This window comes from Molothrus aeneus, chromosome 26, assembly GCF_037042795.1.
Source record: "Molothrus aeneus isolate 106 chromosome 26, BPBGC_Maene_1.0, whole genome shotgun sequence".
Lineage (NCBI taxonomy): Eukaryota > Metazoa > Chordata > Aves > Passeriformes > Icteridae > Molothrus > Molothrus aeneus.
The window spans coordinates 3,386,000-3,402,113 of NC_089671.1; the positions used below are offsets into that span (position 1 = coordinate 3,386,000).

The 16,114-nt window shown below is 40.6% G+C and overlaps 1 protein-coding gene across 1 annotated transcript in view; it reads left to right on the forward strand.

Moving 5' to 3' along the window:
* PRKCA (protein kinase C alpha) overlaps positions 1-16,114 on the forward strand; it is a 145,567-nt gene that overhangs the window by 81,106 nt on the left and 48,347 nt on the right. The window contains exons 4-5 of the mRNA XM_066565870.1: positions 13,153-13,264; positions 13,983-14,111. Coding sequence (XP_066421967.1) covers positions 13,153-13,264; positions 13,983-14,111 — 241 coding nt within the window. The remainder of the gene's footprint in view (positions 1-13,152; positions 13,265-13,982; positions 14,112-16,114) is intronic.

Sequence of the window (16,114 nt, forward strand, 5' to 3'; positions counted from 1 at the left end):
TGATCCCTGTGCAGCACAGGGAATAAAATGCAGTTAAATATTCTATCTGCAGCACATCTTTGGTTTATTTCAGCAGATGAAGCTTTTCGTGCAAACTTAAAACCCAGCAATTAATTTATTTATAAAAACCAAAGGCCCAGTGAGGAGCAATGAACAGATTTTTTCCTGAGAATTAAATTCTCAATATAAGCTGTAACAGAAGGATTTATATCAGTATTAAGCTTTGTCATGCTAATTGCATTATGTTGGCATCTAATAATTTAGATTATGCACATTGTAGAAGTATTATCTGAAACCATTTGTTGTCTCTGAAATGTGAAAGTTCATCTGGAGGGCACACATTACTGTTTCCTTGGGTTTGCCTCATGTAATGGTGAGGACACATTTTCTGAGATGAGTGAATTTTCTTAAGGACTCCTGAAGTTGTAATTTCTGGCTGCTAATTCATTAATATTTGGTTGGCATTTAGATTTTTCTATCTTGTACACATAGTGCAGTCAGTCATGGAAGCATTTTTCTCCCAGAATTTTAAATTTGGTTTAATCTCCAACTAAAAAACCACCTCCAGCTGCTTCTTCCTTGGCTGTGGATGTCCAGATTGTTGCCAAAGTGGCCACCAGAGAAGGAAGGAGGGACCCCTGACTGCCACCAGTGATGTTCCTGTGCTCCTACAGGCCCAGCACCTCACCAGTCTTAGCAAAACTGGGTTTCAAAGGTGTTTTCTTTGCTCCTCATGTCAGTTTTTTGCATATTTATCATAGCAGATTTTTCTTTCAGCAGGATTAATATTATGCAAGTCCATTTGTACCTGGGATTAATTTTAATAATTGTTTTGGATGCAGCCTTACAAAGGCTTAGCTGGCAGTGCTCCAAAAAGCCTCTGTTAATCTGTAGATTGGTATTATAGAGGAAGAGCAGTTTCTTTTCTTCTTCTTTTAAAAAATTACATTACTTGCAGACGAGGAATAATGCCCTTACTCTGCTGCCATCCATGCAAGCAATTTTCCTGGGTGCCTGCTGTAATCCTGATAAACATTGCTCTGGAATACCTTTTCTGAATAGAACATAAGATCTTTCCAATTTTTTATTTCCTCTGTGGCAATATCAGCCTGCAGAGCTCCCAGCTAAAGGCTGAATCTAAGTGATAAATGATGCAACCAGCAGACAAGTGTCCAACCTCTTGTTGGCAAATTAATTACAGTTGTAATTACAGTTGTCATTGCAGGGACTCCCAGTACGTGTTTGGTGACTGAATTTTGTCAAATGAGGATGGAGCCAAAACCACACAACTTCTCCTCTTTCTAAAGAGAACAAAAAAAGCTATTTATTTATTAAATTCAAGCTTTTAATGTATTTTTCACTCTTTTTTTGGTTTCTTTTTTTTGGTCTGTTGCTCATGCATATATGTTTTCTGTATAAAACAGACCTGGTAGCACTCAAGAGGATGAACTTTAGCAGTGATGGATGACAGGCACAGCAGCATTTGAGGACACCATAAATTTACACTGGCTGGGAGCTCTCAGGCTGAGGAGGAGGAGGAAAGAGGAATGTCTGCTGAAGAGTCTTACTTGACCTGTAAAATCAAGAACTGTTACAGTCAGTGTCACAGATGAGGATTCTTGGAGAGTTTGGCTGTGGTTTTTTTAGTTTATGTTCCAAATAACAAGGAAGATGAAATATTTATAAAGGTTCATGTTGCCCTAGTGTGGGTGAACACTGCAGTGTTTTCTGCAGCAAGATCTTCATCATCAGAGGCTCCTCTGAGGGATGTTCTTACCCACAAAGTGATTTCTGAGAAATAAAAAGTAGGAATCACTGTGCCAGCAAAACGTTTCTGTGCAGGCTTCCTTCCAAACCCAGAGCCTTCAGTGTAATCTGGGAAGCTCCTTTACCATCAACAGCCTTGAGAAAAACACTCTTATTAAGGAAGGAGAAGGAAAAATGCTTATTACTGAAATTTGTGTCCATGGATTGGTTTTGGGATGGGCACACTTGAAATAGCTGGGGGAGGAACTTGCCATGTTACTAAATGGTTTGGTGAAGCCTTTCTATATTTCCTTTTTTTTTTTCCCCTTTGAAGGGGGCAGAGTTAATTGCCAGACATAAAATATTTATAGAATTTATAGATTTCATTATAAGTCATTGCTAAATGCTGTGAGGACTTTTCCTGGTGCTGTGAAGCAGTTCAGGCTCATCCAGCCTTGGGAGCAGCACGGTGATGGCAGCCCTGAGGAAATCCTTCTTCACTCCTCTGATGTGATTAAACAGCCCTTATTGTGTTCAGATTTTTGATTAGAAAACCTCAAAAGGGTCAAATTCGACTCAAGGGACAGATTTGTGTCAATTCTTATTTTTAATCTGAGTGTGCCCTCAGCAAAACACTTTTCTCCCTGAGAGTGGCATCGAATTCTGGGTTTAAAGCACAAAGAGAGCTGCCAGATGTTGGTGGATCAGGAGCCTGTGCTTAAAAGCCTCTCCTTCTTTCAGGGGTTTTACTGTGCATCATGAACTTTTTATTTTTCCAGTCTCAATATTGTTTTCTGAATTTTTAATTGGCTAATAAATAGCAACTGCTACATTGGCATGGAAAAATGTTATGGGCCAGACAGCTTGGCTGGGATCTCTGCCATTGTAAGGTCAGGATCTGAGTGCTAAAGCATGTCAGAGCATCTTGCACATTCACTCTTAGCTGCCTATTTATGTTTTATACAGAGGAGTAGGATTAGTGACTTTCTATGAAGAGAAATACTGACTTCCCTATAGAAAAGATCCCAAATGTTCTAAAAATACTAATGAGTTTTGATATCTGTATTCCTTGGTCTGCAAAATTTAATGTGCTTGAGTTACTTTTCTGAAGAAGGGTTATTTAGACATATGGAAAAACATCTGTTCCATGCAGAAATAAATAGTGTTTGAGTGGTTATACAATGTAAAAGACCATCCAAGGACTCTGTGCCTGAGCATCTCCCATGGTGTGATCATGGCTATGATTTATTGAGAGCAGTGTTTTTCACACTGAGCTGTACATTTGGAGATAAACACATTCGAATCAAACCCTTCAATCATTGATGGGATTTGTAGGTAGAGATCTCTCATGGAATTTTTTGTCTCTGGAGCACAAAATTCTGCCTGTGTGGTGAAATGTCTGCCTGGTTTATAGGTGGTAACATTCATATCCATGAAAACACAGAGCTGAGATGCAGAACAGAACAGAGACATGGGGGTTTAAATTATGCATATTTTACCCTCCCTCCTGCCTTTATTTTGGTGCTTAACCAATGTATAAAATATCAGGCAAAAAATGAATTATTCAGTGAGTAACTTTGGAGGCAATTTGCTCGGGTGTTTCAGATTCATGTCTGTCTAATAAAGTTTGTCAAAGGGAAAGCAGCAGGCCACCCCACAGGTTCTTGTGTGAGGAAGCTGTTGAGTTGTGAAATTCTGACTGATTCTGAACTAAAAATTTCTCAGATTTTTCAAAAATCACTTGTTTTGCTTTTTTTTTTTTCCCCCCTCAGTTCAGCACTGTGTTGCCATTGCACCAGAATAAACAGATGGGTCATTTTGTAAAGGGCAAGAAAATTTTAAAATGTATTTATTAGCTTGTGTGTGATTGAAACATCAATGCAGGATTCCAGTGGAGCATGTCCAGAAAAAAAACAATCAATGTGCCAGTTCCTAACTTGCTATAGAGGTTAAGGAGAGATGCAGAGCTCTGGGGAGTGTCTCAGGAGATGTTGTGTGTAATTCCCTGGGACAGACCAACTTCTCCTTGGATCTCCTTCTCACTGTGCAGGGAACACCCTCCTGCAGCACTCAGTTCCTACAAAGAAATCTGTAGAGCAGTTAGTGGGGTTAGCTCCAGCTTTTGGAGCACATGTTGGTGTGTGTAGGGATGCTGTTTGGTAGCAATGCACCCAGACACAAAAATGTTTTTCCTTGGAGATCTCCTGGAGTGTGCAGCTGCTGCTGTGGGAGGTGGGAAGAAGAGAAGGAGCGATGTAAATAGGTGGGTAAGGGTTTAGTGAGAACAAGTAAGGTGTGCCTTTATAAATTGGTGGGTTCTTCAGCATTTTAGAGGGGAAAACGGAGGAGGAGTGGGAAATGTGAACCAGTTATTACTCAGGGCCTTGCATACAGAATCAGTTCAGAGGCAGCAGCTCAGCTGCGTTCCCTACACGCGCTCACAGCGCCGCTCCCGCTGCGCTCTGGGGTTTTTTTGGCAAATAGTTTCAGGATTTTGGGCTGGAATCTATCACTTCATAATTGTAAAAACCTTCATTCAAACCACCTTAGAGAGGAGTAGCTGAGGGCATGTTCGGCTTTATAAATGAAAGCTGGAGTTTCTTTCGGTTTTGCCATTGGCTGCGGTCAGAAAGTTTGGGGTCACAAAGGCTCTTTCTGAAGCTTTACTTTGCCAGCAGTGAACTTTATTTAGGGCTGGGACTGCTTCCTAAAGGGTGGCTGGAGCCAGGCCCATTTCCCCCAGAATTCTTGGATCGGTGTCCATACAATTCCCTGGAGGAACAGCATCCAGCTCCAGCACATGTTGAATTGTTTGACCCAATGCCTCTGCCCTCGGGGTCACCACTTGGGCAGGGAAATGGGGCATTCCCGGTCATTTTTGTGATTTTCCTTTACCTCCTTTCATTTTCTCTTGAAGGAAATGAGAGATGGATGATATAAGCTCCAGCTGAGGATAATGAGGAAAACCAAAGTTGTATCATCTCTATCATAAGCAAGTTGGCCAGTAATGAAATATTTAAGAAATGATGGGAAGGTCTTGTACTCAAACATATTGAAATATTTAGGGAGTGATGAGAAATTATTGTACAGAAATATTAATGTAGAATAGTTCTCATGCAGCCTGATGTCACACAATTAAGACTTTATCATTGCACCCAGCCCCATTGCAGATCCATTGGAAAGCACAGAAATTGTAATTTGGAATTACAATCCAAATGTATATTGGATGTAAATGTAAAAGTAAAAGTATATCCAATATTCCAAATTACAATCCACTGTAATTTGGAATATTGGACAATTGACCATATGGAGAAATAGCAATACTCTTCTATACAGCAGGAATTTATTAAAATTACTTCTTGCTTCTGATCAGTTTAACCTGTATTTTGTAACATGTATTCAAGGTGTAAAGAGTGCTCTGTGTTGAAAAGTGTACCTGTTCAACAAATTAATTAACAAATTACAAAATTATAAAGCCAGTAAATGGGGGGGTTTAAGACACGGACAGTCTCTGGTTTTGTAGAATTCCTTTTGAATCCAGATCCCTGGATTTCATCTTTAGTGAAATTTCTGTACACAGTAACAGGATGGTGAGTTGTATGTGAAACAAACTCTCTCTACCCTTTCTCCTAGTTATGAATAATTTTCTAACAGGATCTTTTGTTTGTGCACTTTCTGTAATTATACTGCAGTTTCTTCATTAAAAAAGAATGAAGAAAAAATAGCCAGTAAACACCGAGTCCCTTCCGGATTTATGTGTCTTGCTAGTAATTAGGAAATTACAAATCCCTGGGAGTAGAGTCATGCAGATCTTCTTTCTCCCTTTGCCAACTCAATCAGTTCTGTTCTATACTAGAAGAACATGAACAAAAGGCAGCAATCAAAATCAGTTGATTCAATGACCACCTGTTTCTTTTAATTAAAAATAATAATTTTCTGTGAATTCCAGGAGGGGACTGAAAATTCTGCCTTTGAATCATTTTGAACTCTGCTCACGTTGTGCTCTTCTGTACAATTACAGAGAAGAGACAGTTGATTGAAAAATTTCAATTTTCTTTAAAGACAGTTTTTTTCTGTTTGTGTACTTTCTTAATTCTCTTTAAAGTAATAAAGAATAAAAGTGGTCTTATTAACACAAGAGGAAAAGAGATTTTTGTTGTCATTTTTTGCTGGGGTGTCATTTATAATCATGAAAGACTTTTCTTCTCCAGCACTTGAGAATCATTCTTCATTTCTGAATGTCATCCCAACCCTCGAGGCCAGGGAGGAATGGCTGGATTTTGAACTTGCTGTGCTGCAGCTGCTTTCAGGTGCTGAGGCTCAGCAGGGTTTGCAAAGGCTAAATAATCTGTATTTTTGCTATTTTTGCTTAGTCTTTATTTCCGTATCCTACCAGTACCTCACACTGTTACTGTAGAGTTGAATATAACTCTATTTATGCTCTGAACACCTCCCAGTATGTTCAGGTTTCCCATCCTGCAGGTGTCACTGGATTGAAAGAATGAATGAATGAATTCTCCAAGTTATTCCTTTGAGTCACTCTGAACTTCACATTCTGCCTGGAGGAAGATTCCTGGAAAGAGCCTGGGTGTAATTCCTCACCAAGGAGGAAAGCACACTCATGCCCTTCCTTCCTCCTCCACTGCAGGAAGGAGCTCTTGGTGTGTCAGCCTGAAAAAAATTTATTTGGGTGCTTGGCAAGTGGATTTGGAGGAGAAACCCCATGAACCAAACCCTGCTGATTTGCCCCACTTTGAGCCCAGTTTGGCCTCAGGAGTCTCAGGGATCCCAGCCAGCCTCAGCCCTTCTGGGATATTTTTGATTTTGAGGTCTGATCCTTTATTTCACTTTTCTGAAAGCAATAAAACTTCTCTGCACTGCAGCTTTGAGAGGGAAAACATCAAACAAGCTTTAAGCATTTCTAAGCATTTCTAAATTCTGTATTAATCATTCCCAAGAGTCTCAGATTCTCTTTGCTCCCATCTCACTCAGCCAGGGAAGAACAAACCTGGTGAGCAGTTAAACAAGGACTTTTTCCTCTTCCTTGCTCCTGAACTCTGATGGCAGAAACCCTATTTTAAACCCTGGAAGTTATTTCCACTAGACACATCTGGTTCCTTGGCTCTTGAGGCTTCAAACCTGAAGCTGTTTTCTTGAATTAACATGCAGAGCAAATCACCAGTCAATATTTTTGTTTTCTCAGTGCAGAAATAAATAACAAACAGAGGAAAATGTCTCAGGCAGGTGTGGTATCTGAGCAGGATCCTGGATATTGTAGTCACTGCTTGGAAGGTGTTTAGAAAAACTGGAGACCTCCAGAACTGAGAGGGAAATCTTGCCTGAGGACAGTGTGGGCTGAATGTAGGATTTGGCTCTGTACAGAGCAAACCACACTCAAACATATTCTCAAGTATGTTTTATTAACTTGGTGTTCACTTGGGGAAGTTGGAGCTGTTTTAAGGGAAATATGTGCAGTACAAATTGCAGTGGTTTCATTGATCTGCTGCAGCACATCCACGCTGCTGAAGATCTTTGGAGGGGGGACAAAGGAAGATGTGGGATTCAGTGGTGCTGTCACAGCAGGGAATGGTTAAAGGCTGTGTTTTCAAGTGGGGAAAACACCTGCCAATCCTTCTGGGCTTTTCCCTTGGTAAAGAGGAACAGTGACCTCCTGTCTCTTGTAACTATTTGTGAGCTGTTTTGCATATATGGCATGTATTGTCACCCCTGTTTTCAGTAGAAACACAAACATGCCACAATTTGTGCTACTGACATTCAGGAATTACTTTTTTCTTTTGTCTAAGTGAAGTAGTTTAAAAGGGTTGAGCTTCTTTTTCGTGTACACCTTTTAAATTAGTAACTACATATATATTTTTATATATGAAATTTTGACTGGGGATGAAGAATAATCTTGTGGTTCTGTTATGGAAATGCAGTATGGAAATTTGGGTACATTTGCATTTCTTTACACAAAATTGTTCTTTGTTGTAGTTAGGCCCTGATACAACCTGAGGACCTCACAACTCATCTGCAGAATTCTTCTAAGGTTTTTTTGTAATGAAAAATATAATTCTCTGTTTCTCTGAAAATGTTTTTACACTTGCACTTTTGCATTTTCTGCTTCTTCATGATCACAAAAATAGCTGTTCAGGTAGGGAAAAAAATTCTACCAACAACCATAGGCAATTTTTAATAAGTTAATCTTATCTCCTGCCTAACACCTTGTTAACATTCATGTGTTGGCATTGTGACTGAAAATGGTCCTTTTTCCTCACTCCTCAATCACCAGCCCAGGCTCTGGCACTGACAGGTCACAGAGCCACAGAATGGTTTGGGTTGGAGGGGACCTTAAAGCCCATCCAGTGCCACCCCTGCCATGGCAGGGACACCTCCCACTGTCCCAGGCTGCTCCAAGCCCCAGTGTCCAGCCTGGCCTTGGGCACTGCCAGGGATCCAGGTGCAGCCAAGCTTCCCTGGGCACCTGTGCCAGGGCCTGCCCACCCTCACAGCCAGGAATTCCTTCCCAATATCCATCCATCCCTGCCCTCTGGCAGTGGAAGCCATTCCCTGTGTCCTGTCCCTCCATCCCTGTCCCCAGTCCCTCTCCAGCTCTCCTGGAGCCCCTGCAAGGGGCTCTGAGGTTTCCCTGGATCCTTCTCCTCTCCAGGTGAGCACCCCCAGCTCTCCCAGCCCTGGGATCATCCTGGAGCCTCCTCTGGGCTCTCTCCAGCAGCTCCAGCTCCTCCCTGTGCTGGGGCAGGGCTGAGGCAGCTCTGCAGGTGGGATCTCACCTGCTGCCCATGCTGGGATCAGAGCCCAGGGCAGGGTGGATCCTTGGCCCTGCTAACACAGTTATTGGCCCAGCCAAGCTGCATCCCATGAAAAGAGCTCCCAAGCAATAAAAAATCTGATATAAAACCTCCAGTGCTGCACCATCGCACAGAGTGGGATTTGGATGTTTTCAAATTAAAGGCAATGTGGTGATTTAATGCCTGCAGAATTATAGCAGGTTCAGTGTTGCTATCAGGGGGAATAAAACCCTGCTCAGAAGGGAGCTTTTAGGCAGAACTGTGAGCTGGAGTGCTCCTGAGCTGTTCTGTGCTGTGGAAGGCACAGTGTGACATGTGCTGTTGGTTAACCATGCACTTTCAATTATTGCACACCCCGCCTCAGAGGCACAGAAACCACGGAATGATTCCTCACAGGGGGGTGCTTTCCACTGCTGTTCAATAAAGGAAATGGGCTCATTTGTGCTAAACAAAGGGAGAAGGCAGGCATGGTGGCAGGGGGCAGGATGGATCTCAAGGCAGTAGATAGATGGAAAAATGTGTGGGGTTTGGGGAGATGCCTCTGTGTTCTTCTGCTTCCCTCTGCTGGAGTGTGGCAGGATTCCTGGCTGAAGCCCTCTGAGCTCTCTGGACAAGTCATTTCTGCAAACTCATTATTTATTTTGTTTCTGCTCCACTTTTGGGTTTTTCAGGCATTCACCTGGTGCCAGTGTGTGCAACCCTCTCTTGCTGGATCCTTCCCTCTGTAATCACATCTCAGCTTTGAGACTGATGGATAATATTCTGATTTTTGCAGAGCTGTGTGGGGTGTAGATGCCTGCTTCATCTTTATAGGGATGCTACACCCATGTGGGTCATTGCAGGCTCTGAAACCCCAGTCTATTAGAAAGCATACAAATGCAGGGCTAAATTTTTGCCAATCAAAGGTTTTTCAAAGAAAAATATCTAAAAGTCTGTGATGTCAATTGCCCAGAAGTTTTTATCCCATTTAATTACACTGTATTGCATTAAGTTGTACTTACTAAAATGGAGGACTGGAGAATGCACATTTTAGCAGGAAGATAACACAAAGTTTAATAGAGCACATCATCCATCACTGCTGAGCAAGTCCTTCCCCACTGCTTTCCCAATGCCACTTTCCCCCCTCAGAACTTTGATGGATTGTGGAAACAGAAGTAGGTTTTCCCTTTAGAGTTTCACAATTAATCTGTGCCAAGTTTAATGCAAAGTTCAATTCTCTTGCAAATAGCAGCCATTATTTGGCAGTTCATCTGTCAGATCCTGGCTTGGCTCCCTGTGTTTACTACAAAATGGGGCTGCCAGCTCAGCTTTGGAGTTATTGAAACTTTACATTGATGAAAAAGGGATATTTGAAGAAAATTTACAGGATATTTCCTTTAGCTCCATAGTTTGCCTTTAGCCAAAGAAATGCTAAGGACAACATGATTTCCTCTATGATGCACATAAGTTCATTAATGCATATTTAATACTGCTAAGTATGAACCTGTATTAACAACTGATAAAATAATTGCTGTTAATAGAAGCAATTACAGCTGGCAATGTAGTAATTATTATTAATATGATTGCTTATAATTAAATATGAGGTATAGATTCAAGGGTAGTTCTGAGTGCCTGAGAAATCCTCGTAAATATGGAAATAAGATGAAAAGTTTTGTCATCTGTGATGGGTGGATAGTGATGTCTTGGCTTTCTCTAGATGGTCTTGGGCTTGCTTCCTAAATAAGAATACCTTCTGGACTTCAAGTTACCAAAAAAAAAAAAAAAAAACCAAACCAAAAAAACATGGGATTGAAGCAGAAAATAGGATAAAACACTGATGAAGAGTGTACTCTCTTATGTGGCAGGCTTTAAATGTTTTTTAGGACATTCTATTAAAGGGATCTTTAAAGAGAGATTTCCTACAAAGTTTCCAGTTCAGGAGTAGTTTTGGTACTATTTTCCATTGTCCTCTTCTTGTTATGAAGGACTTTGTGTGTGCATATACAATAATAATAGCTAATAATAGTCAGAACATTTTGCTTCTCCTTAAAAAATCTAATTCATATCAAGATTGTTGATCTGAAAGGCCCCACAGAGGAATTTTCAAACAAGGATAGAAAACTAAGATTCAGTATAGAAAGCAAACACTGATTCAAATTTTATACATTGAGTCCTGCAGGGCCAACTCCAAAGTTTGATCCAACTTGATTGATTTATTTATTAATGTGACTGGGGTTTTTTTGTTTTCCAAGAATGCTTTTCCTGGGGTTTTGCAGCCACACAGAGCTTTGTAGTCGGGCACTGAAAAGCAGCCCAGCCCTGTGCAGAGTGCAGAACATTGTCCTTACATGTCACAACATTTGTAAGCCACACACACCCCTGCTTAACTTAATTACAGGAACATGCCATTGCTTGGAATGAAATAATTTGGCAGTGTTCCATAATTTCAGTATAATATGCAGGTTCAGTGTATTTAGTAGACATTGACTGCAATAATTTCCCATAGCTTGGAATGAAATTATTTGGTGGTGTTATATAATTTCAGTCTAATACACAGATTCAATGTATTTAGTAGACATTGAATGTAATCATTTCCTTCCCCTCTATACCATTACTTTATACTCATAAATAGCACTTGTGCCAGATGTCAAACACAACTTTAAAACTCTGTTTATTCAGTGTCATTCTTAGGAGCTGTGCCTTTTGTCCTTCTCAGCCACAGATGTCTTAACAGAGTCATGTTTAAGTGGAGATATTTATAAGGCAACAAGTCCCCTTCTGTCATCTAAACAAAACAATTTAGGGAAGAATTAACTTCCCAACTGTGGTTTAAATTGTTTGGAAGGCACACAGTCAGTGAGCCACCAGAGAGCCCTTCTGCACAGCCACATTCCCATGACCCTGAGCCACCAGGCCTGTTGCTGAGCCTTTAATAAATAATGAAACAGATGTTCTCTGGAGCCCTGGCTGTCACTCCACTGAGGTTCACTGTGTTTACAAAATAAATACAGTTGGTAGCAGTTTGCATTTCGTGTCTCTGTTACAACGAGCAGAATTATTCAAATAGTTTCAATTTCAATTTGTAATGGAAATTCTTCACTTGTTATCCTGGGTGCTCTGTGATTCCTTCCATACAGTGAAAAGTGGTCATAGATTCACTGCAAAACTCAGAATCAATACCAAAATGAATCCAATGAAGAATGCTACCAAAACACTAAAAACCTTCACAAAGGGTAATATGGCAAAATAGTAAAATTTGAAGGTAATGTTTTGCCCTCTCATAGCCATATATTTGTGAGAATTACTAAACAAAGCTCCCAAATTTCTTCAGAAAACACTTGCACTAGAGAGATCTTTTCATTTTGAGGAAAGAGTCAGCAGGTTTTCCCTTTTGACTAACATGCTGGGCTTCCCTTTTGATTTTTTGGAAAGCTTTGATAGGCAGGTAAATTTTTAAAATCAGTATAAGACAGTTTAACAGTTCTTAGCCAATACAAAGGTATAATACAAAATGTGGACAGAAGGGAAACATTTTAATTAATTGTTTTGCAGCTGTGTTTTCATTGAGGGTGTTTCAGCCCTGGCATTTCATGATTTCCAAAGTCTTCCTGAAAAGAATGTTAGCAAGGATGGATTTCAAACCCCAGTGTGGTTTTTAATGAAGACTCACTGCTCCCCCCAGTTTCTGCCCTAGGCTGTGCAAGGATGGTTCTGACTAAAGTGCAGCTGGAGCAGCTGGGAGGGGTCATAAAGGATTTGAGGATAAAGAGGGTGTGCACAGGACAGGGCCAAACCCACGTTGGCTTTGGCTTTGCACATCTGGAGCTCTGCAATGAGCCTGGCATGGGTGAACACATGGAAGATGTGGTTTCTTCCTCTGAAATAAATGTTCCTGGTTTTCCAGAGGGGACCCTTACTCCTGCAGAAACAGCAGATGCCTTTGGATGTGTCAAGTGTTTGAGTGATTTGGGTGTATTCCCTTTCACTGGGCCTAAATTAGGAAACATTTCCAAGCTGTTGGTGGCCTTAAAATGTCCTCACTCTTAAGTTTCTCTGCTCAAAAATCAGATGGGAGCAGCAATCTCTGTAAAATGTTTACCATGTGCCAAGTTAGAATTCGTTCCCTTTCATTCACAACAATAGAGATTATAAAGTTGCAGCATTTCAGGATGATCCCATCTGTAAAATCCTGATTTTACAGTCATTGGACTGTGTTCCAGATTAGCCCATGAACAGCTTCTTCCCAGTTCTCCTGCTGTATTTTGTGTCACATTTCAGAACAGTGACAATACCACTCTGTAATTAGTCTGTGAGTCTTCAGCCACAGACTGAACACTGCCATTAAACTTTATGTATATGAGCAGTCAGTAAATGAATTTTAATGTCCATAAATCATGGGAACAAGCCTGAGCTGACACATTTTTTCTTACAGCACCATAAAAAGGAGAATTAGGAACTGAGGCAATATGCCTGTGCCACTGAGGACAAGCTACACACTGAAACATATTTTCATGCAGCATAATTTGCATAGCTGGAAAGCTTTTGGTATTTGAAGTAATAAATTAAAGGTGTGTCAATTTATCTTTCAGGACTTAGACTGTGTTTGCTTTTCCTGCAGGACCCCAGAAGCAAGCACAAGTTCAAGATCCACACCTATGGGAGCCCCACCTTCTGTGACCATTGTGGGTCCCTGCTCTACGGGCTCCTGCACCAGGGGATGAAATGTGACAGTGAGTGAAGGTTCCTTCTGCTGCCAAAGGCTGCTCTAGAAAGGGAGTGGAAGCCCTGGATAGCAGCTTCTTACTTCATTTCTCTGGAAAATACAATTTCAAATGTCAGCTATTTATAGTGCTGGTATATTTCAAGTGGATATTTCAGGATTATAATAACTTAGTAATTAAAATCACCTCTTCTGCTGAGAACATGGTGTACTCAGTTTGATGTGGCTGAAGAGCCTTTGTCATGGCAATTTTGAGAAAGCCTCTCTTCGGACTGTCTGGGTGAATACACTCTCAAAGATTGGAATTTCAGTTCAGTTTGTAGTCAAGGTCTGGTGTTTTCCTTGGGTTTAATTTGTCTTGGAAGACTCCCACTATCAAAAACTAATAATCAATTAAACCTGCCTTCCTTCATTGCTGGCGTGAATGCCCTGTTTTCTTAGTCATATTCCCAGCAAGTCTTTATTCCATTTTCATTTCCCCCCCCTTGCACTTCATTAATGATATATTTATCTTTCTGAAGTAGATGATTTTATTTTCTGTTGTATTAACCCTCTACAGAAAGTATTGCAAGATGGGAACCAGCCATGGCCTTTGGTTGAAAACCAGGAAGCTGTAATCTGAAAGTCTTGCCAATAATTAAGCATTTAGTCTTAATTTTCACTTTTATTAAATTTTCACTAGATTTTTAGCTTCTCACGGGTGTCTTGAACCATTTTTATGTCCACAGCCTGTGACATGAATGTTCACAAGCAATGTGTGATAAACGTCCCAAGCCTCTGTGGCATGGACCACACAGAGAAGAGAGGAAGGATTTATCTGAAGGCTGAAGTCACTGGTGACAAGCTGGAAGTTACAGGTAAACAGCTCATTTTGGAGTGTTTCAGGTTTTACAAATGTGTGATACACCCTGTGAGTTTGTGCACCTTGGTCAGATCTTTGTGCAGTAAAGCTGCTGATGGAGAATTTCCTTCCAGAAGTGGGAGGATTTCATACAGCAGGGCTTTGGGTTGAGAAACTCTGTGAAGTTGTGTTCATAAAAATAAGTAGAAAAAAAATAAATCTGTATAAACAGCTTTAAAAGCTTGGAAATTTTAGTTAGAAAATTGCTATATTGTCAGTTTTCCTTGTCAGGAGCAGCCCAGCAGGATGAGTTGCTGCTCAGGAAGTCACCCATCATCTTCAGAGCATGAGAGATACACTAAACCTCCATCAGCTGAGGAGTTGTTTCCTGTATTTGAGAGTATTGAATAAACAAAGGCAACTGGGATTCAATCCCAAACACTACTCCCAGTGAGTTTTAAAATAAAAAAGATAGTTCTCACATTCTGTAAGTTTAAGGTTACCAAGATGGGGAGGAGGCAGAGAAAGGAAGGATGGAAGGAGAGTGAGGGTGGCAGTTCCTTTTCTTGGAAGCATTTCTCTGGGGTTTGTGAATAACCTGTGGCTGTGCACACCCAGATGTGCACACCCACACCCCCACAGACCCATCCCAAGCCTGGAATTCCAGAACACGCTCCATGAAACCAGAACAGAGCACAGGGCTTTCATTGCTGCCTGTTCGGTGTTGTGAAATGGAATTGATTTCAGGGGCAAAGTCACAGCAGGACAAAGTTGGAGGTTTCTTAGAACATCTCCTTTGCATAGAGAAAATCAGACCATCACTGAATTTTCATAGCTTCCAGACCCAGCAAACTCCCCTGCTGACATTATTCCTCCGTGGCTTTGTTCTCTCTAAATCCAAATACCTCCATATTCTCCTGTCAAAGCCTGTAAAATGCATTGAAAAGGAGAAGTTTGATAAAATTTAGTTAGAAAGGATCAGAATAGATCCCAAGTGATGCTTAATTGTGGCTTAACTTTTCAAAGAGCTTCCTGTCAACGTGGGAGGGGGAAATTTGTCCAAGGTACTGTCATTAGCAGAAGGTGGTTTCACTTAGTAATGAGGCGTTTCAGAGATGGTGATGCAGCTTCTAAAAGTAATTGTACCATGAGAGGGAATTAATTTAAAAATCATCCGAGTGACAAAATTTAATATTTGCTTTATTCTGGGCCGCTTTGCAGCAAGGCTCTTAAATATGGCTTCAACTTTCTGCAATAATGCACATAATTTGACAAATAACATGAGCTTATTTCCTGATGATTCAGTTGGTTTTTAATCCTCTTAGGGACAAAAACGTTTATCACAAGTCATTGTGGAACCAAGGCAGTGTAAAGTGATTATACAAACAAGGATTCTTTTAGTTCACACTTTTATTTGAAAAGGTCTTGTCTGAGAGGTGAACGTGGTAAAATTGTAACAGATATTTTACAGGTTTTCTCCACAGGCTCTTTTAGGTGTGAGTGTACTTGGCAAATGGCATTTCTATTGTGTTTATAAATAAAACATTTCCGTCCCCCAATTAAGTAGGTTTCTGGACAACAAGAAGAATGGTTATTATAACTTTGTTATGTATAAAACAATTGCAGTGCTGTTGTTGTGGTTGAGGCTTGTCAGCACTTCCAGAAATGACAATTGTCCTGAAAGCAAGCTGCTTTTTTTTTGTTGTTTTTTTACATAAAAAATACCATATGGACTGAGCCAAAATGACATTTCAGGTGCCTTTTGTGTGTGTTTAACTGAAAAGGAAATTAGCAATTGCCACTTCATGGACATATTACAAAATGCAAAAATATTCTCCTAGAATGCCATTGCTTCTAAAATACAAAATTTGTAAGGATTTGCAGTTCTCAGTGCTCCCAAGCACAACATCACTGCCTTTAGCTTTGGGAAAGGAGGTGAATGAAATGTCCAGGAGGTTTAGGAACAGCAGGAAAAATAATCAATGATTGACTTTTTGGTTTGAGCCTTTGTCTGCATCT